This window comes from Crinia signifera, chromosome 8 (assembly GCF_055691185.1).
Source record: "Crinia signifera chromosome 8, ASM5569118v1, whole genome shotgun sequence".
NCBI lineage: Eukaryota > Metazoa > Chordata > Amphibia > Anura > Myobatrachidae > Crinia > Crinia signifera.
The window spans coordinates 34,409,923-34,433,180 of record NC_139224.1 but is presented as its reverse complement, the minus strand read 5'-3'; the positions used below and the strand labels follow the sequence as shown (position 1 = coordinate 34,433,180).

The 23,258-nt window shown below is 44.6% G+C and overlaps 1 protein-coding gene across 5 annotated transcripts in view; it reads left to right on the top strand.

The window, feature by feature from the left end:
* The window catches only part of CACNA1I (calcium voltage-gated channel subunit alpha1 I), a 694,988-nt gene extending 674,287 nt beyond the window's left edge, over nucleotides 1-20,701 (top strand). For 3 of the 5 annotated variants that reach the window (XM_083156128.1, XM_083156130.1, XM_083156126.1), the window contains 3 exons: nucleotides 9,198-9,372; nucleotides 12,204-12,421; nucleotides 17,184-20,701. In XM_083156128.1, the coding sequence (XP_083012254.1) occupies nucleotides 9,198-9,372; nucleotides 12,204-12,421; nucleotides 17,184-17,867 (1,077 nt within the window). In that variant the 3' untranslated portion in view covers nucleotides 17,868-20,701. The remainder of the gene's footprint in view (nucleotides 1-9,197; nucleotides 9,373-12,203; nucleotides 12,422-17,183) is intronic. The other 2 variants (XM_083156129.1, XM_083156127.1) reach the window with 2 other exon arrangements.
* Nucleotides 20,702-23,258: the final 2,557 nt, after the last annotated feature.

Sequence of the window (23,258 nt, the reverse complement as noted above, 5' to 3'; positions counted from 1 at the left end):
GTAATGTCACATGTGACTAGCATACAGTTGGCTGGTATAGTTTTAATTTTATCAAGGCGGAGCAAGAAGTCCGTCGTGTCCTTCAAAATACTGTCAATTTCGGCTACACACGCCTGCAAAAAAAAGTCAATATATTGCGAAAGGTTTTGACAAAGAGAGTTCCTAGACGAGATGATAGGTCTCCCTGGTGGCTTTTGGAGACTCTTATGTATTTTCGGCAATATATAAAGTAAAGGTGTAACCGGAGTATTCTGAGTTAAAAATTCACAAGTATTCTCATCTATCCAATCGTTGTTAACACCCATGGAAAGAATATTATCAAGTTCTTTGGAGTAGTTGGACGTGGGGTCAAATTTTAATGATTTGTAGCAAGTAGAGTCTGCCAACTGGCGCTGTACTTCTGCAACGTAATCATCCCAATTCATCACAACCACGCCACCACCTTTGTCCGCTGCGCGTATAATGATCTTATTATTGGTCTTCAACGATTTAATGGCCTGTCTCTCTTCAACAGTGGTGTTAGAATAAGAGAATTTCTGTTTCTTCATAAAAGGAATAAGATCCCGTCTAACCAAGCGGACAAAGGTGGCAATGGATGCATTGGAGCTGGGAGGATCAAATACACTTTTTTTGTTAAATCTAACCGGTACTGTAGAAGTGTTAGAATTTTTGGAAAAATAATCCTTAAGCTTTAACTGCCTATGGAATTTATGAAGTTCAACTTCACAATCAAACGCCCGCTGTTTATGGGTTTGAACAAAAGTTAATCCTTTTGCAAGTACTTGTTGTTCTATGGGTGAGATCTGATAATCAGAGATATTGTATACACTTATCTCCTCACGGTTCGTGGGGGTTGTTCCCTTGTGCCTGTTTTTCCGCCCCCCGCGCCTGCATTTTTTCCCCGATTTCTCACCCGGGTGTTTCCCGCTTCTCCCAAAAAATGAGTACTGGAATTAGATGTACCCTGATCTGAGTCAGATGTCTGTGATTCTATGTCAGTGTACGGTTTTGTAAATCTCCTCCTGCCTGATGGACGTGGTTTCCATGTCCTTGTATTACCTTGTGAAAAAATCCAAGGATACACCCTGACCTCTTTGTAGTCCTCTCGGACCTTTTTGTATTTATTTTTCTTGAAGGACAATAATTCCTCCTTAAAAGCTTCAATATTATCATTCAATTTAGCCAGCCAATCTGTGCCAGTATCAGATTTAAGTGTATTGAGACCTTGTCCCTCACACTCAATGATTTCCCTCTCCAATATAACAATATCTGCATTAACCTGCTGGATTACCAAGACCATCAGATCCAGGCTACACTGGTTTAATATGTGGCACCACTGCTTGCAGAATTCTTTGTTGTTTTTCCCCAGGGTGGGCTGATTTTTAACCCTGAAACCCCTGGGGATAAGCTTCTCTCTGTGATATTGCGACAAGGTTAAACCATGTAGGTTCAGTTCAACCAATCTTTTTTTCATTTTAAAGAGGTCATCATAGACTTCTTGTGGACTATCCACATCAAATTTAAGGGTGTCCGTATTGGCAAATAAGATCTTGTTTATGTCCTTGTCCAAAAAGCGTTTGGTGCCTGCTAGATCACTAGCATCCAGATCCATGACAGGGTTAAAGAGACAAAAGGCAACTCCACCAGATACAATTCCCACAATCAAAAACAGCGTGAAAAAACTTGAAAAAAATGAAAAAGTAAACCAAGAAATATTCAGGTGCTGGTTCCACATAAATGTAGTAGTATATAGATTCCAGAAAAACCGCACACTGTCCCAATCCGTTTAATAGGGTGCAGGGTCACATAAACATAATATATTGGATGGTTTAACCCTGAAGTCAAACAAATGAAATCCGCACACCAGCTGAATAAATTTTAGAAGAGTGTATTGAGCATCATAGTAGAAAAAAATCACATGGCATCATATTGGCAGACAAAATATGCAAAAAAAGGTCCAGGTATAACTTATCTAGCGTAGCTCCACCAAGGAGACCTGCGACCGGCCATATAGCCCAGATACCCGACAGCCTGTTTCGGTGGGTGCTCCACCTTCCTCAAGGGTACAATGCTAACTGGCCCAACAATGCCTTAAATAGAGCAAGAAAGCGCCGCCAAAATCACAGGAATCACACTCACCTGTCCAGTACCATCCCGTCTCATCTGTGTGTCAGTCCTGACAGCGTGTGGAACGCAGGTGACACGCATCACCGCTTCCTGTTCCGTTTTTGTCACGCTCATAAACATGTGAAGCTAGTGGCCGGCAGCGTGTGAGACGCAGGTGACCCACACCACTGCTTCCGGTTCCGGAATTGGTCACATGCACACGGGAGTGCAAGTAGCGGCCGTGCTATAGGAGTAATGCCAGCGTCAGGCTGGGTGACGTCACAGCGCATCGTCCGCCAACGGCGTAACAAGTTCTGGGCTCACCATCTATGCACTGTGTATCGCGGCTTCCGGCTGTTAAGCCGGTACTTGACACGCACGGCCATTTTAGCTACATAAGTGACTGGTATATATTACTGTTACCTAGACAACACATGAGAGACTGGTGATTGGTCCATGGACTGGGTAAAATGTTCATACCAAATGAAAATTGAACAGCCTTCCCTTACTCACATAGAACAATATCAAATAGAGTGCACAAATGTCGCCATCACCACTGGGTCACGAAATAATATATATACTACAGTGAACACAAATATATAATAATGAAAAAGAAAAATCATTGATGTGAAAGGTCACCAAATGAGCACCATAGCTCAACCAAACCCATCAATCCATAAGAGTAGGTTTAAAAGTTATAATGCCATTGTAACAGTCAAATACATAATAAAAAACATATCACAGTCTAATCATGGCAGCAGTCAGACTAAAGAAAAACATTGAAATTCAACACATCCCTGTGGGTAACAGAGAAGACCAGCACCAGTCCATATAGAGATTTTCAAGGCAGATTTATTAGTCCCAGATAGGACATCTCAATGCTCAAATGTATAGCATAGTGAAATGACACCCAAACCTCAGGTGAGTTGGCGTGGTGGGACCCTATGTAAGGCATCTCTTAGCTGCCATTAGGTTGATGACCCCTCTTGACAAAGGTGCTTTGGGCACCGAAACGGCCGTCGAGGATCGTTAAGATGACTGCTTAAATGATGAGTATTCGCCTGTTTGGGTGTCATTTCACTATGCTATACATTTGAGCATTGAGATGTCCTATCTGGGACTAATAAATCTGCCTTGAAAACCTCTATATGGACTGGTGCTGGTTTTCTCTGTTACCCACAGGGATGTGTTGAATATTGATGTTGGACCGGGCACAGTCATCCAATTATTAAGAGCAAGTGTTGTGCGATCTTTTCTGTGGTTTATATATATATATATATATATATATATATATATATATATATATATATATATATATATATATATGTAGGTGAAGAAACAACAGCGGCACTCTGGGGATTTTTTTGAAACAGGTATATTTCAGCAAATAGCTTCCAACGTTTCGGGGTATGTGGCACCCCTTTGTCAAGGTTAATGTGCAATGTAAGTATTACTGCACATTAACCTTAACCTTGACAAAGGGGTGCCACATACCCCGAAACGTTGGAAGCTATTTCCTGAAATATACCTGTTTCAAAAAAATCCCCAGAGTGCCGCTGTTGTTTCTTCACCTACCTGCATGTACCTGTTCCTGAAGGCACCTGGGTTATCATCATTGCTGAAGGAGTGCCAGGCCTACACCTCTATCTCTCTCTATATATATATATATTTTATTTTTTTTGCATTTTTATTAATACATTTGTTTTGTAATACCATCTGATTGCATCATTAAATAGAGCGCTGCATATCCTCTTCTTGCTTTAGATAGAGAATCCAGGCCTTTATGGATGTTCCATAAGTGTTCACCCAATCTGACCTTTAGGGGTCTGCTAGGACGACCTATATAAAATGTATTACATTTGCATTCTATTGCATATACTACATTGGTGGAGTAACATGTTAGTCCTAGCATACCCTCCCACCAATCAGCTGGAAAAGCATGATGGGACTTGATGGGAGACAGCGCTAGCACAGGAGTGTAGCTATGCAGCTGCATAAACCATCTGTATCAGTATAGTAGAGGGCAATAGAGAGCCTTGCCGGGTCCATGTACTTTCCACAGGGCGTGGCCTAATTATGGAAACGTGACCATGCACCCTTAGAATAAAATACAAAAAGAAATAGCACATTAAGCACCGACCTGACCACACTGCAGCCAGCACACAGCCGTATGTGCTGGGATAAGAAGAGCTGCTGCAGATGCGGCTGCCAGGTAATGGGAACCTCACTGGGCTCCTCCATCAGACCTGGGTCTGAGTAATTAGCTCCCCATCCCCCACTCTCTCCCAGCACCACTGGTTGAACTGAAATACTGGATTTGGACTTCTAGTTTCACCAAAAACAAATTAAAAGTAAAAAAAAAAAAAAATAGACCAGAAAATATATTTGAATAACTTTAATGTAAATACCAAAACCTAGAATTTGACATAATAATTTTCATCTGTTATCACTAATATATTGCTGTGGGCAGAGGGACCAGTCTGACTGCATTCGCTCACCGGATGGTCGGAATCACATCCTTAAGCTCCATCTGATTCCTCCTTGCGCTTCCTAGAAGCTTGTAAGATAAGCAGATAAATGTATATTAGAAGTAATTTAACATGAGGAAAAAGAAGTCGTTCAACACGATATTTCTTGCTTGCCATACGATGATCTTTGTGCTAATGTGCACATTTGTGCAGTAATCCCTATGAGATAACACAGAGATGGCAGTGACTGTGATAAGATATTCCTCTTTATAATTAGCTGTGATCTTACTTGCTACTGGAGAGCTCCCTGCATCCCAGAACATCAGTTCAGCCTGCACGTCATCAAAGGCACTCAGATCTGCAACATGTTACCATCTGCGACAGTGCTACCAATGTATCAGAAATTATATGGCGTTCGATTGAAATTATGGATTGCAGTGGGTGTATCTACAGTATGCCTAGTTGCCTACCCTCTTGCATTCTGCAGGAGACTCCCTGAAATAACAGCAATCTTCCTCTCTCCCTCATTAGTCTAGCAATCTCTCTCATTTCACCTAGCCACATTATGTAGCTGTTAAAGTTTTTGGGGAAAAGAAGGAATGAGAGATAGATACATTTACATTGAATTATCAGCGCCATTACCCAGCATTGGTGGCTAAACACAATGATCCCTATGGTTACATGCATGTCCTGTGGCCATTTATATGGAACCACATGTAACTCACAATAGATGAACAATCCCTGACACATATCAGTGTCTTTTCTTTAGCAAGTATATCAGCTCTTATGTTGTGTACACACAGGTACAATCTGCATTAGATTTTGGGTGGAGCATGACACGCCCCCTCAATGGGGCACTTTGCAAAATTATACTACCAACTATAATCTCCCTGAAACTAGTTTTCAAAAGTAAGCAATTATGATCTATGCTCAAGTTAATAACTGTTGCCCATATAAGCATATTCTAGCAATAGGGCAAAATATAGCAAAGACAACAGCAAGAACAGTTGCACATGATCGAGCCTCCTGATTAGGTTAAGCGGCAGTAATGTGCCTGATTCTGAGTTAATGAATGAGAGTTTGGACCTGGTGCAGAGTTGGTAGCAAAATACTGCATACCCGTATAATAGAGTATTTACAGGCAGATGTTGAGGCATATGTATCACATGCATTTAAAGTATTTATTAAAATAAACACAGGACGCCACCTCCCCCAGGACTTCAGCAGACATCTTCTTTATTTCTGCTCTTTGGGGGCAGCGCGGTGGCCTTAAGCTCTTTTGTATGGCTGCCACCCATCCAAGACTTTCACAAACTTCTCATTCTTCAGGAGTTGTTGCCTGCTCCTCCTCTGCCGTCGGATTGACTCCCCAACCTCACACTTGGTAAAAATAGCTGGATAAAGGTGGTGGAGTGATAACAAAGTGAACCTTGGATTTTCAAAAATGACACAGAGACATTTTTTGAAAGTTTAAAATGGCCGAAACAACCGTGGCTCTCAACATCATGTACCGGCTAATATAAGACAGCATTGCCCTTATCAATGGCCCCCCGATTGCAGGCCTGCTCACCCTGCCCTTGTTACACTACTGGACATGTCACCTAGACTTCTATGGGGTTTTTTTTCACCATTCCTTTCGCTATAAAAATAATATAGTATAGTATAGAAAAAACCTTACAGTCTCTGTTATCCAGCGTTAAAAGCTGTCAATGTCATGTTTATGCACCTGGGACACACTTGCACAAAAGCCTTTCTGCTTTATTTAACTTCCATTGTCTTCATCCAGTTCATGCAAACTTTGATCCTGATTCAGCTATGTAAGTTAAGCAAAAAAAAAGTAGTGTATTGACATCCGAGGCCGCACTTTGAATGTCAAATCGGATGTCAAAACACATCGGATTTGGCCAGTTTTCAGCCGTGTCGTCGGCCCTATCCATCAAAATTGGATGAAAATAGGCCAAATTGGACCTGTGTATGGGTAGGGAGGGGGGCCTTTACTTTGTGCCTTTAACAAACCATGTTGCCATGAAAGGGGAACAAATACGTTTACATTTTTTCTGTGCAGGATAAATACTAGCTGCTTTCGCATTTACTGTAGCCCACAAATGTTAGAGCGCTTTATTTTTATGCAATTAATTATTTCAGTTTGAAAACTTTAAACACACTCCACCCAAATCTATATCTCTGCACATGTTACATCTTCCCCACCTGCAGTGCAACATGGTTTTACCCAGTTGCTTGCTGTGTTGCTTCACTTGCAAATCTCTAACAGGTCCAATGCTTTAAAAAACAATTTCAGGACAATTTCAAAATGTGCATTTTGGTATGTTGCAGAGTATGTCTTGTGTACTTTCATATATGGGTTCACATACACTTCACATCACATCAAAGAGGTGCTCCACAGACTTTGTGACTAAAGGCCCATACACACTGGGTATTTTAGAGCTGAAAGAAAATCACTTTAACAATTTGAGCTGTGTTCAGCTCAATAAAGCCGCCCAGTGTGTATTGCCCAGTAAGGCTCCTGCATCATTGCCACCCGCCTCCGCTTCTCTGTTACCAGAACTGCTTATTACGACAACAAAATTAAAGTGCCAGGACCACTGTAAATTATTTTGGATACTACTACTATGATGCCGATAAGATGGCATGGTGAATTCAGAAATAAGTACATAAATTCAGTGGGATTGGTACTAAATCCCGGCGGTCGGAATCCCGGTGGTCAAAATCCCGGCGTTCAAAATCCCGACCGCCGAAATCCCGACAAGGGGGACGTGGTTCGCCCCCCCTTGCGGGCCCGGTGTCACGCTACGCTCGGCACACTAATTTATTCTCCTTCTAGAATAAAGTGTCAGGATTTCAGCGGTGGCGATTTCAGCGTCGGATTTTGAACGCCGGGATTCTGACCGCCAGGATTGTAACTGAATCCCAATACAGTTATAGCTAAATGTGGCAAAGCATCTAAGCCATGTCATACGTATTGTGCCACGTGGAGCATTATTGGTGTATGAGGGCACATCTGTAGTTTGGTGCTGTATGCAGGGGATGCAGTTAAAATCCCGGCGGTCGGGATCCCGGCGGTCGGGATCCGGAACGCCGGGTTCCCGACCGCCGGGATTTTAACTGCATCCCCTGAAATCCCACACATTCTCCCTCCGTGGTTGTCCAGGATATCCCTGGAGGGAGAATAAGTTAGTGTGCCGAGCGCAGCGAGGCACCGGGCCCACTGCGTGGCGAGCGCACCAGGCCCGCTGCGTGGCGAGCGCAGCGAGCCCGCAAGGGGGGGGGGGCGATCCACGTCCCCCCCTTGTCGGCATTTCGGCTGTCGGGATTCCGGCATCGGGATTCTGAACACCGGGATCCCGACCGCCGGGATTCAGTACTGAATCCGTATTCAGATACAGGTGATGTAAAGTTACGATAATTTTAGTCACATCTACACATACTGTACTGAAGAGGCATATCTTTCCTATAACATGGCATTGTCACATTGGCAACGTTCATAAAGGCTTGCTGACACAACTGCAGGCAATACACATTTTCCAAGTGTATCTTTTGCATCTAGTGTATGGCTTGAGTAATAGTGTGCACTGCTGATACAATCCAAGTGTATAGATAGGGGACGGCTACACAGATGAACCTACGCATTTCTTTACACTTCCGCATGGGGCACTGTAAGTGTAAAAATTAACATTAGACCAAACAGCGAGAAATTGCACTGTGGGATTTTGGGTCTAGAAATGACAGTATAAGGCCTGTTCCAGAGTTGATATAATGTTGTTTTACTTGGTTGCATATAATTATTTAATTAACAGTTCTGTGTTGAAACAATGGGCCTTATTCAGACCTGATCCCACGGCTGCTAATTCGCACAGCAGACAATTATCAATACACTGTGCATGGTATGGGTCACAGTACGCATGCGTGAGGCTGTCCTGCGATGAACTCCTGCACCTAGATCTGTTTGCTGGCCATTTGCAAGGTGATTGACAAGGAGTAGGTGTGTGGGGATAGAAACCGACATTTTTTTGGGACTGGCAAGAAAAACGCTGGGCATGCCAAAAAAAAAAAGCTGGGAGTGTCAGGGAAAATACAGGGGTGCCAAGGGCAGGGTGTGTGACATTAGCTTCACCCCGAATGTGCCTGTTGTTATTCATCGCAGCACCGAGTAATGGGCCCCATACATCTACAGATCGATTTTCAGATTGGGCTGATTGGAACAAAAACCTGGTAATATCTGAATGACAGTTTTTAGCAGTTTTCCAGCATTTCAAAGCAAATTGTGAACTGTCATTTGCTCTTATCCATTACCAGGATATTGTTCCGACCAGCCCAATCTGACAATCGATTTGTAGATGTATGGCCAGCTTAAGTCTCAGGCTATGCGGCACCTGCGATACCTTGTGCCCCATGTAAAAATCATTAGATGACGCGCCTGTTGTGAAGGATTTTGGACATATTTGTATGGGTACACCTGTACACATCCAATTAAACAACAAGCACATTAATTTGCAAGGCGGGATATCACTGGAGCAGGGCGGCGGCCTTGCGATCAGGTCTGAATTACCCCAAATGTATCATCATGAACCAATGCTGATTTTCACTATTGCCTTTTATTAACAGGATGGACAAGACAGTCCGGACTCTTTGGGGATTGGAGTGTTTGGGGAAAACCTTTTCCCCCTTGCTAGTATCCCTGGTTCCCCTATAGCTGACCGTTACCTGTGTGAGATTGACAAAGTGTCATTAACACCAGCGGAGTCGTGGGATAGCTGGCTGAAGGAAGAGACCGACCCAGGTGAGCAGCGAGTGCTTGTAAACGTGTGTTTCCTGAAGCCTTTGTCTGACACGGACTGCTAGTTTTCAGGCAAATTGTAGAGCCAACACAATTCTTAGTGGAGTGGCACTGACCTTTATATAACAATGTTTCTCTACAAATGTAATGTTCTAGCATTTTGTTCACCAAAGAAACAATAACACGGCTTATATCCCTTTGTGCGTTTTCTCTCCAGTTCTAAAGTAATAACCAGCTACTACAACATCATGTTTTATTTGCAGAATAAATTGAATTCTTTGCAAACCTTTTTTTTTTTTTGAGACTTTGAACTGTGAAAAGACGGCACTACAGACTGCAAACTTCCTGCACAGCTCCACAGAGAAGGTTCCCAACCTCTTCATATCATGTACCCCCTTATAATGACAAGGGGCTGTCAAGCTTGGCCTGATTCTGGTTGAGTCGGTAAGCTGTGAAGATCGTAGCTTACTCAGGGGTAGATTTATTAAGCTTGGTAAAGTGATAAAACGTCTGGTTTTTATCACTGGCCAATAAGCTCCTTTCTGTGAAGTTACAGACTTGGTTTGAAAAATCACAGGTAGGAGCTGATTGGCCGGTGATAAAAACCAGACACTTTGGGGGAAATTTACCAATATGGATTCGTAAAAAATAGGTGTATTCGTAGGCAGAAATACACCTATTTTTTACACATTTGTATTTTCAGGATTTACAATCCCGAAAATACAACAATTCGTATTCATAATGATGGGACATTCGTATTTGTATTTACAAATACGAATGTCTACACCATCGATAGGATACGACAGGAATCACCATTCAAAAGAATGGTGGTTCCTGATGTACTAAGCATCCATATTGATAATACGGCTGCTAATTGGTGTAAAACAGGCACGAAAATACGACAGGAAAATACACCTTGATTGTCCTGTCGTATTTGGCTCTAGCCTGCACGGATCAGTGAGATCCGTGCAGGCTTTAGTGTAAAAAAAATAGAAAAATAAATAAATTTAAAAAAAAACGGCGTGGGGTCCCCCCCACAGCTGTAACCAGCACCAGGCTGAAAGAGCCGGGGCCAGTAATTAAAAATCAAGGAACCCGACAAATAGGGGTTCCCCGATTTTTAACAACCAGCCCCAGGCTCCAGGTCCGGGGCTGGTTCCCAAAATACGGGGGACAAAATGAGTAGGGGTCCCCCGTATTTTAAGAACCAGCCCCAGGCCAAACCAGCCAGCAAGGTAATGCCACAGCCGGGGGGAGACTTTTTGTACAAGTCCCCCCGGCCAAAGCATTAACCCTCTGACCAGTCAGCCTGGCCAGGGGCCCTGGGGGAGTGGGGACCCCCCCAATAAAGGGGTTCCCCCCCTCCAGGACTTACCTGACCAGGCTGAAGCCTGGTGCTGTCCCCGGTGACCCTGGGCTGTGGTCACCGGGCTGATCTTGGTGTAAAAAAAAGATGAATAAACTATTGTTTTAAACTGTGGAACTATGAGTCCCAGCAAGCCTCCCCTGCAAGCTGGGACTTGAAGTCCCAACATGCGGGGCATTAAAGGGCCCGCTGGCACTTGTAGTTCCACAGTAAAAAAAATTGTTAAATAAATACACACTGACACAATGAAAAATAAAAGTTTAATACATACATTACACACACACTGATACTTACCTATCTTGATCCCGTAGGTAGGTCCCAGAGTTTTGATCCGGTGCCTTGTCCTGGTTCCGGATCCATGTCGTCATTCTTCATCATGTCGATCTTCATGTCGGCGTCAGGTCCGGGTCCGAAGAAATCCATGGTGGACCTGTGGAAGGAAATCCAACTCACCCAGGTCCTCCATGGAAGTTATTCTGGCTTGGTCCGATGTAGTCCAGGCCTTCTTCCTTCTTCTTCCATCTTCTTGCTTCTTATTCACGCTGCCGGCGACTCCAGCAAAGGTCCCCGACTGTCAGAGCAGCAGAGATCCTTCCTCCTCGGCGTCTGTACTAAGAATGAATTCTGGCCAATCAGAAGCTGACTTTCCTGGCTCCTGATTGGTCGCTAGGTGGCTTCTGATTGGATAGAATTCATTCTTAGTACAGACGCCGAGGAGAAAGGATCTCTGCAGCTCCAACAGTCGGGGAGCTTTGCTGGAGTCGCCGGCAGCGTGAATAAGAAGCAAGAAAATGGAAGAAGAAGGAAGAACGCCTGCAAAACGAATCTGCAAAACTTTCACTTTATTCTGCAATTTTACTATTATGTTTTTAGCACCCTCTAAAAGACAATAGATAGAATCTGATTGGTTTGTATGGTCACCCACTCCGGATTTAATACATTTACCACGCAGAGTCTCACGGGACTTGACACGCTGACGGAGGCTTTTTGGCATGACTGCAGCATGTTCTGTTGTTGATGTAGGAGGATACGTCTATATATTCTGAAACCAGTGTTTCCCAACCTCAACCCCAAAGGCACCCTAGCAGTCCCGGTTTTAGTGATGTCCGTGCCTTAGCAGAGATGGTTAAAACGAAATAGCTGAGGTACCTGTGCTCAAGTATGGATAGTGTTAAAATATGGACAGTTATTATGCCGTGAGGACCATGGTTCAGAACCCCTGTCCTAGACTATGTATTTAAAAAACAACATTGTTAACTAATTGTGGAACTGTATGCTGATATATTCGGAACTATAAATAATGTATTTTCGGATCTCTTCAGCTTTGCAGAGTGATCTGTTCCACTATTAAGCTCAATTAGCTCTAAACACAACCTTTTATTTGATATTCCCTTATGTAGATATGAAAATGACTGAATAAAGCTTATAGTATTTAACAAGAATAACAATATTTTCTTTCCACTTTTAGTCTACGATCATGTCCCTCCAGTGTCTCCTCCTGCTCTGGCCACAGATACATTGATTCCCCTTTTGCCAGTCCCTGCAGAGTTCTTCCATCCTTCTATCTCCACCACAGGCAAAGACCCAGAAGACCCAGCACTCCAGAGAAGTCTCTCTAAACTTTCTTCTCCAGAATCTTGGGCCACACTGCGATCCCCAGATGTCAACTGTTCACTACTTAGGCAGGTGAGGTATTACCATGGAACAAAATAACTTTTCTGGGAGTACAGTATATACTGTACTAACATTGTTATGCAGCTTTGGAATGTCTGTAAAACTGTATCTAAATTTCCGTATCCAGTACTCTACCAGCCATAGGCGCTGCTGGGCCACCGTTGTAATGCTGAGTGCTGACCAATCACTGCATCGACGCCGACACTATACAGTAAGGAGTCAGACACTTCCTCCCTGCCTGCAGTGCACGCCCCATCCCACCACACCCTATGCAGCGTGCACTCTTACACGTCCTTACACTCACCCGCCAGGTGCCGGTGCCAACCTCCCCCTCTCCCTCCACCGCGATCACACAGCGCGTCCGGGGCATCTGCTGCAGCAGAGAGTGAGAGGAGGCAGCTTACCCTGTCCCCACTAAGTGGATTAGGCTGGCAGGAGCGGGACCACCCGGCGCTCGGCATATGATCTCAGTCCTCACGGCTTATTGTGCAGAGCCTGTGACCGCTGGCTGAGGACATGACTGCTGTGGGGTTGTTGCCTCCTGTGGTGCTATGACTGTACTGTAAGTGGGAACTGTGGTTATACCAGTCTGTGGTGGCTCCAGCTCTGTACACACAGTGTGGGTGAGCTCATGCCACAGAGATGATTGACGTCCGTCATAGCTGCCCTTCAGGCTGGATGCTGGGGGCACAGGTAGGGCTGGACCTATGTATTATATAATGTAATTTACACCACTGACACTAATGGGCAGACATGTATCACTTCCCAGAGATGACCCCAGTACAGAGGTCCTCATATTGGGGAGTGCAACATGTTCCTTCAGTTCACCAGGGACATCACAGTAACACTAGTAACATGCTCTACTGGGAGCACAGGTACCCACATTCCTATAGGTAATGAGCGCACTGTGCCTGGGATGAGAGAGAGAGGGGGGAGGGAGAGGAGAAAATAATAATTTGAATATTGGAGACAACTGTTCTTACGTTATATAAATTGGTATTATTTTGTGGCCACGACCCTTCACCATGAAGCTACTGCCCTATATTTTTGCCTTGAGTACCCACCTGAAAAAACATAAATCGGCACCTATGCTACCAGCCACTGTTATTTATCACCCTTACCGAATAATCTACCAACCCCAGTACTGTGTTAACCTCACTCATTACTCTACCAGTACCAGTTCTGCTCTATCCTTCCCAATTCTCTACCAGTCCCAGTGCTATTCTGCCCTCACCCAAAATATTCTACAAGTTCCAGTACTGTGTCCTCACCCAATGCTCTATCATTACTAGTGCTGTGCCAACCTTGCCAAATATTTTACCAGCCACATAGCTGTTTCCCCATTCTTATTAAATACTTTACCTGCCCCAGTACTGTGTCCCATTCACCTAATACTCTACAGTGCTGTATCCCCCTCAGCCAGAACAGTACCAGGCCCGTTGCTGTGGCTCTTCACCCAATATGCTACCAACCCCAATGCTCTGTCTCTCCTCACTCAATACTCTACCAACCCCAGTGCTGTTCCTCCTCAACCAATACTCTACCAACCCCAGTACTGTGCCTCCTCAACCAATACTCTACCAGCCCCAGTGCTGGGCCTCCTCACTCAATACTCTACCAACCCCAGTACTGTGCCTCCACAACCAATACTCTACCAGCCCCAGTGCTGGGCCTCCTCAACCAATACTCTACCAACCCCAGTGCTGTTCCTCCTCAACCAATACTCTACCAACCCCAGTACTGTGCCTCCTCAACCAATACTCTACCAGCCCCAGTGCTGGGCCTCCTCACTCAATACTCTACCAACCCCAGTACTGTGCCTCCTCAACCAATACTCTACCAGCCCCAGTGCTGGGCCTCCTCAACCAATACTCTACCAACCCCAGTGCTGTTCCTCCTCAACCAATACTCTAAGCAATGTCTCCTTAATGCGCATTTCTGCAAATTTGCATGCGCTGGGTGTGAGTGGCCATGACGACTTTCAGCCATCATTGCGGGCGGGGGGCTAGTCACGTCCATGGGAAAGATCAACGTTTCATGTGTGTTCCCACGAAAACGCTGGGCGTTCCCATGGTAATGACCCAGTGACACGGGTGCCGAGGTTGGGCAGCTGACATCACCGGATGTCAGCTGCCTGTCATGTTCCCCTCCAGTACACACGTACACCTGAGAGTGTCTTAGTTTTGTGTGTACCTTCCACATCATTTGATGGTCGGCGATCATTGAATGATGCAGGTTTGGCCCCGTAGACTGCGAATGGATGTTTATGCAAAACATCCATTCACAGCCTTGCGGGCAAATTTGCCCTACGAAAGGGGGCGGTGGCATGGGCGGGCAGGCAGTGCTGCGAACATGTCAACCAGAATATCCTCCTTTATCTCTTCGCCAGGCTTAATACATCTGCCGCACTGAGTTTTATCTATCGGCACTGCTACATTACAATTGGTTTAGTAGCGTATACACCATTATAAAATGTGCCTGTAAATGTGTCTCGTTAAGACCTGATCATCAGCTGATGATAAATTACATTTTAGGGACACTTTTAGCAATCAAATAAGACGCTTTTTAAAAAGAAAAAGTGACATAATATGAAATGTTCATGTACTATTGTGAATGTTTAAGCTATAAATAAGGATTGTCAGATCTGATTTTAGGAGAAAACATAAGCAGCACAAGTTGTGTTGGGCAGCACAGAGGGTGTAATGGTTAGCATTACTGCCTCACCACACTGAGATTGTGGGTTCAATACCACCACAACCCTAACTGTATAAAGCTTCAATATTCTCCTCATGCCTAAATGGGTATCCTCAGGTAATCCACCTTTCCCCACCAAACCAAAAAATATACTGGTGGGAAAAGGTGGATTAAAAATGAATCCTAGTTTCCTTCATGATGCCGCTGTGTGTCTGCAGATGTCCCATATAGCCAATTCTGGGGCAATTTTTCAATCCCGGGAATCGGGATTGAAAAATGCTCAATCCCAGTATTCCCGGGATTGACATCTCTAAGTGGCACACACAGTGAGTGAGGCACAAAAACAAGCACTGTGCTCCCACTCCGGCCGCCCTGCATATTTACTTACATGGGCGGGTGGCCAGGAGCAGGGCACACAGCAGCGGTGCCTCCGGGAGCGGGTGGGTTGCATCAGCGGTGGCACCAGCAGCAGAGCTGGAGGGCGGACGGCCAAAGCTGCACGGGATTCAGGTGCGCGGTCACTCTGGAGTGAATATGGGCTGAGCGGCCTGCACAACGTGGCGGTCAGAGGTCACGCTGGGAAGACTGCACTACCCATATCCGCTCTAGACTGCAGGCTAGGGATCGGGAACACTTGGGCAGCATCTGAGCGCCCACAGCTAATCCCGGAATCCCTGCTTTTTTCGGCCAAATCCCGGGATCCCGCTGATCCCGATACCGGGATTGGCCACCCTAGTCCCATACCATTGTAGATGACTTTAAGACTGTTTGTTCTTTTGATTTGCTTATCAACAAAAATAATTTGCACTAAAATGAACACTTTTTTATGAGGCTTTACAGGTGCAGGGACTGATGTGAACGGCCAAATATTCTATGTAAATTACTGCGGAATATGTGTGCGCTATATTAATAACTGCTAATAAAAAAAATTGTAAATGGTGCGATTTAAGGTATAGGAAGTCGGACTTGTTACAGGGTTTACATGTTTGCATGGTTCACCTCCTAATTATGGCCCTTATTCTGGTTGGTGCGGCCAGAGCCGCACACGGTGCTCTGGCCGCACAAACCAATCCCCGCCCACGAGACGGATCGCCACGGCCGTCCGTACACGGACGGCTGGCGATCCGCATAAAAATGGTGGAGGCGTACGCCTCCACCATGGTGGGAGCTGCCCCCTGCATTCGATGGTCGTCGACCATCGAAGGCAGGTCCGCACGCCCCGGCAGCTCCCGCAAGCTGAGACCACACGGACAATCGTCCGTGTGGTAGCTTGTATGGGGGCTGAAAGCTGACATCCGGCGACGTCAGCTTTCCGCCCCCATGAGTTGCGTCATACCCTCATTACCATGCATACGCCCCGCGTTTGCATGGGAACGCCCATGAAACGCGGGGCGTACACATAGGGAAATGAGGGTATGAAGCCCCTCACGCCCCTATACGCCCCCTTTGCGGCGGACGAAATACGTCTGCGGCGAAGGGGGCTGCACATGCGCAGATTGACCTCTGCGCATGTGCAGAATAAAAACATCGGCGGTACGGCCGCACGCGGGCCGTACCGTCCGAATTAGAATAAGGGCCATGTTATCATCTCTCTTCGGGCCAGATTCTCTAAGCTCCAAAAGTGATAAACTGGAGAGTGATAAACAGCCAGCCCATCAGCTCCTACCTGCCATGTCACAGACTGTGTTTGAAAAATGTCAGGCAGGTGCTGATTGGCTGGCTGTTTATCACTCTTCATTTTATCACTTTTGAAGCTTAGAGAATCTAGCCCTAACTCATGAGAGGATGAGATGTGCACCTCGATGTTTGCTAAATAGGCCACAGAGGTACAAGTGCCAACTAATAGTGCAGGGGTGCATAGCACATTATCTATAGTGTTCTGTTTCTCCTCACTTTCAGTTAACATTGAAACTGCATTAACCTTTACAATCTCTGAAATGTATTAACATTAGTGAACTCTGTACATCAGCCTGGAATAGTACTTGCTCTCTGGTATACACTTTTTGGGCACCTTGTGAACATCGAACTGAAATTAGCCTTCCAAAAATCTATACATAATTATATGTTCCTTTATTTACAGACAACAGAAAGCAATTCCTCAATGGAAAGCGGTAGCGCAACCTCTGAGGACAGCCTACAGACCACGCTGGAAGATAGTTTAAATCTAAGTGACTCTCCCCAGTGCACCTTAGACCTTCCTGATCTCCGTGTAGCTCCTGTATCGCATCGTACTACCCTGCCCATCTCTAGCCTTTCCATGATGCAGAGAAGGAGCAACCGCCCTAGCTTTGCACTACAGAAGGTCCGACGACATCAGCGGAGTCACAGCAGCGGTGGTAGCACTAGTCCTGGATGTACTCTTCATGACTCCATGGACCCTTCTGATGAAGAAGGGGCTGGAGGAAGCCTGAGAGGCACAAGTGAGCCCTCAGAGACACTTAGCAGTTTATCACTCACATCCCTTTTTTCACCACCATCTTCCTTAGCACCACCTGGTGGTGTCATGAAAAAATGCAGCAGTGTAAATAGTCTTTCTGTTGCTCCTTCTAGGGTAAGAGGAGCAAAGCAATTTTACACAGTTGATCCACAGGGCTTCCTTTCAATGCCATCTTGGGTGATGGATTTTTACCAAACTTCTACTCCCTCAGAAAACCAACAGAGTCGTAGCAGTACCGCAAAATTACCAGCTGTTGAAAGAGGGATCCCTACAAGTAGAGTCTCAGGAAATGTGGATTGTGGCAATAATAGTCGGAGGAACAGATGAGATTTTGTTTATTGTTCTTCGGGTGGGTGGCAGGTCAGTTTCCTGGAGGATGATTTCCTAACTCAGAAAAGTAGGGGGGAAAGGCCTTACGGCTCTCAAACAGACCGGCAGGAAACGCTACATTACCTCACTGTGTGAGCCAGCCAATCAGTGCAACTGGAGACGCAAGAGATAAAGTCGGCTGAGCGATAGGGCTCCGAAGTGGAAGAACCGCTGTACTGTAACCAGCCTTTGGGGCTATTACATATAGTATATAATATATATATTATTTTATTTATATATATTTTATTTTTACTCTGGTTTGGACTTCCTGAAAGTTTGTATTATAAAAGGTATCTTTATGTGGCAATACAAATATTTGGTGGAGGAGAGATAACAACCGTCATTTTTGGTCAATTTTTGATGTTATATCTGTGAATCACATACATGCACTCAACAATCAGATTTCAATAAGTACATTCTGGAAGGGGAACATTACAGAGTCACCAGAGCAACTTCATTTATTTAAAAATATGATTGATTAAATCAATTAAGATCCATTCTCCAATTATGGGCCTTATTCAGAACTGTAATCACTATGTCTGTGGTTGGATCTCATGAATTGTAGCAAGATGCACATGATATGGGCTTGCATACCCAAAGTAGGATAGTTACTGGGAATTTACAGACATACTTATTTGTATCCAGAGAAAACTGTTGTGCCGATTACACATAAAACATACAAAACATTCATGTAATGGGGATGCAGTCAAAATCCCGATGGAAAAATCCCGACGGTCAAAATACCGACAACCAGTGACCGAGGGTCAAAATCCAGACAAGGTCAAAATCCAGACAAGGTCAAAATACCGACAAGGTCAAAATACCGACATTAAAAATCCCAACAAGGTCAAAATACCGACATATAGAATGTAGACAGGTGAAAAAGTCAACAGGACTTTCGACAGGTCGCGAGGTCGACATGGGTTTTTTCACTGTTTTTTTTACCCGAATGTTGACACAGTCGACATGGAAATGTCGGTATTTTGACCTTGTCTGTATTTTGACCTTGTCGGGATTTTAAATGTCGGTATTTTGACCATGTCGGGATTTTGACTGTCTGTCAATAGCTGTCAGTATTTTGACCGTCGGGATTTTTTTTGTTGGGATATCATACCCAATCCCGATTCATACCGAATCCCATGTAAGGTATGCAATATATATGCTGGCTGCTTTACCCCAAGGAACAACAGTGAGTTTCACTGAGCTGTCCCTGCACAGGACACAGCACTAAAAATGTCTTTTCTCCATAAGCCCACCCCCAGACTCCCATTGGCTAGTTTCACAGTAGTGTGGGGGAGGGGAGGGGGGTACACTTCTATAGGATATAAGGATAAATAAAAACAAATGCTAAGTCCCAGGTGCAATGGTGGCATCACTACTGATCCCTGGGTTAAGGAAGCCAGCACATATATTGCATAGAACATTACATGTATGTATGTTCATATGTGTTAACCCTACTGTGCAACAATGAGGAGTTTGCACTAAGGGTATGTGTCATTAGGTCGACATTGACAAAAGGTCAACATAAACAAAAGGTCGACACTAAAATTTCAACACATGGTTTTCATGATTATTGGTGTCCATGTCGACATGAACAATGTATGAGTAAACTATGTCCCCTTGCATGACTCGCTGTGAAAACTCATGTCAACCTTTTTCTGCGTAAACCATTGACTTGTCGATCCTTTGCTTGTGTCACCCTTTTGGACCTCACTTCAAAAGAACTTCTCCAGAGCAAACAGGAACCTGGGACTGCACAGCACAACTGATAGAACACAGGTTGTTATGTCTGTCAGCTCATGACATTAAAGGCCTCATGTGTTACGAATGCAGGCTAGCCACAGTGTTACAGCTCAGGGGCCACCAATTACAACACATTTAAATGTTATGTTTGTTGTTGTTTTTTTAATTATTATTTTGATACCAGAATTCCATAGAACAGGCATAGGCAACCTGTGGCTCTCCAGCAGTTGTGAAACTACAAGTCCCAGAATGCACTGCCTCAGTTTTCGCACTCCCTAATAGCAAAACTGTTGCAAGGCATGCTGGGGCTTGTAGTTTCACAAGAGGGCTGCAACATACAGTTCAGTATTAAGCACAGCAGACGGTAAGTGCAGAGGTACTAATGTAATGGAATCACATTATCAAAGTACAAACGGGATGCACAGTATGAAGGTGAAGTAAAGACGTATGTGGTGTCCTCTTGCTCTCAAGACTTATATAAGATATGAATGAGGCTGCGATGTGCAGTTTTTTTTCTTGAGAACATTTAAAAAGGTGAAATTAAGGTTGTGCTACAGGGAACTTCTCCAAGCATGACACTCCATCTGGGACCAGCATATGGCCAATCAGTATTCAAAGTGTTATTATAGGGAGAACCTTCTCAAAGACAGAAGAATGAAGTGCAGCACATAAAGTCTGCGCTACACATGTGCATATAATGCGTTTATTAATGACCCTTTCTAGTATACACTATAGCCCTTATTCTGATTGAGTCGGATGGCTCCGTGTGCGTTCGGATGGCCGATGGTTGGTGTTTGCGCATGTGCACAGGCGTATCTGCGCATGTGTGAACGCCTCGCATGTCCGAACACGCCGTGAGTTCCGTGCAGAAACCAGTCATACGGAGCCATCCGAGCAGGGGGTGGAGAGGGGCGTGAAGGGATGTTTGGACTCATTACCATATGCCTACGCCCCGCGTTTCATGGGCGTTCCCATGAAAACGCGGGGAGTACATATGGTGATGCAGCTGTGATGCACGTGTGGGGGGCGGACAGCTGACATAGCCGGATGTCAGCTGCCCCCCCCCCCCCCCCCCCCATATCCCTGCTTTCATACAGAGAAATGTCCGAGTGGTCTGGAGCACTCGGTGCTGCCTGACCCCTCGGTCCATCATTCGATGGACTGCGACCATCGGAGGATGGGGGAGGTTCCCACAGATGGGGGAAGTGTTCACATGAAACATCCACTTGCGGTCTGTTCACTCGGCGTCTTACCGCAGCGATCTGTACGGTAGGCGGGGCTAAGAACACTCGGTTCCTGTCCGAAATAGGCATCCAATGAATCAACTAGAATAAGGGCCTATACACTGTAAATATACATAGCTTCCAAATTTCTAAAAATGGATTCCGGGATCCTTACACTTTGAGGGCGTGGGTCAGTGCTCTGTGAGCTGCTGGCCATTCCCCTAGCCCTTCCCTGAATAGATTATGGGATTGTCCCACGAAAATCGGGACAGTTGGGAGGTATGCATATACAGTAGACACAACTTTCACTGATACAAGAATGATCAAACACAATTGTTTATTTTGTGTAAAAAACATGATATACAGTATGTATTTATATTCTATATCTCCTATGACAACTGTACAGTACAATGGGCCAGATGTACTAAGCCTTGAAAAGTGATAGAGTGAAGAGTGATAAAGTAATAACACTGACCTATGAACTGTCATTTTTTTTAAACTGTGATATGGCTGTTGGGAGCTGATTGGATGGTACTTTATTACTCTCACTACGTTCAAGGCTTAGTGCATTGGGCCCAGTATGTCTGTTGCCCATGAAGACCTTTTGAGATCTGAACCACCATTCTTGAGAAGACAGGCCACCAATTTACTAGTCATATACACAAAGAACCCAATGATGTCACCGCTTCCTAGTGATTTGATTGGCTATATTGTCAAGTTTTTGTAAGCAAATGGTTTACTTAAAAAAGCATCTACTACATACCTGCCTACTCACCCAGAATGTCTGGGAAAGCCCCGGTTTTCAGGAAGTTACCCTGGACTCCCGAGAGACTATGGTACCCTTCTTGGGTCCCACCCACTACTCCTTTGAAGTGTGTGTGTAGTGGTGGAGGGCTTAACATCCCAATTCACTGTGAATTGGGTCATCATGGCTGACTGCATGATGCAAATCCTACATTTTGCAGCAGGAGACGGGGCTGTGATAACAAGTGTGATAACACACTTGTGTGTGATAACAAGTGTGATAACACTCCCCCTGTCCTTCTGACAAGTGTGGTTTAATCGCAAGGTGCCTGCAGAAAAAGTGTGCTGCATCTAATTAGAAATTATTATTGGCGGCTCCAGAAGTGGGACTTCAGCGTAGTCCAAAATACAAATAGGGGAGCCCCACCTACTATACACCCTCCAACTGTACCATTTAGCCAGTACAGTACTGTTTTTTTTATGGTCTGTACCGTCTAAAATCAATTTTACATCTTGTACCATTTTTCACGCAGTGACTAGTGTGGGTTATACAGCACTGCAGCCTCATTGGCAGTTGGTGTTTGTCCCCTATTTGAATGGCCTGTGCCGCAGCCTCACCTCTGGAGCCGCCACTGAACATTACCTTTACGTTTTTTAGTCTACTGATGAATAATGGTTTTAAAACCAAACATATGGGTGAAATTTAATAGGATGAGAGATTCAGAAAGTGAGAGATTTGGTAAGAATTCTCCAATTTTTTAAAAGTGGCAATCATTTACACTGCAAAACCAGTTTGATTTTGCAATGTAAATGATTGCCGCTTTAAAAAAGAAACTGTAGATTTCTTTCCAAATCTCTCACTTTCTGATTCTCTCATCCTATTACATTTCACCCATGATATGTGTTAAATTCTAGCACCATATTGGTTAATAAGCTTTAAGGGGTTTCTAACTAATTTGACATAGTTGGCTTCAGTCAGACCACCATATTAAATAAATGGAATTAAAACAGTTCATTGTTGTTTTGGGAAGTGAGTATAGTGGCATCTCAGCCAAATCGACATCATCATTTTAAATTTGGGTGTGGAAGGGGTTAGGCACAGTGCAAACGGGGCATGGAATACTGTGGTGAAGGCCAGGTTCTCTGGGAGTCTGTTTGGATAAAACGATAATTACTCACATTTCACTCAAGCACATGTCTTAAACTAATGTTCTTTCGGTTATGTATGAATGGATGATGAATCCGCACTTAAGAATCTTGAACATTTTGAGAGACGACTGCCGTATGCTTAGTCTGTAAACTCTCTGATCCATTACTCAGCGGTTCTTTAATAAAGGGCTTTGAACAACCTGGTTTTCAGATGGTAAATAACTTTCAGCTAACCTTCTCCTCCTTCCCCTCCCCTCACACCATGGAGTTCCAGCTCCCCGCAGAACCAGATAAAAGCAGCAGCCACTGGGAAACATAAACAACCCTTTCAAAACCTTTGTTTAAGAAAGCAACTTTAAATGACACGTTTTCCAGTTCTGAAATGAAGGAGCACTTTCACCTAAACATCTCTCTCGTGGCTTCTGCAGTGCAGCATCCATTAGCCCCTAATTATACCTTTAACAGAGGTTGCACTCAACAGGAAATATAC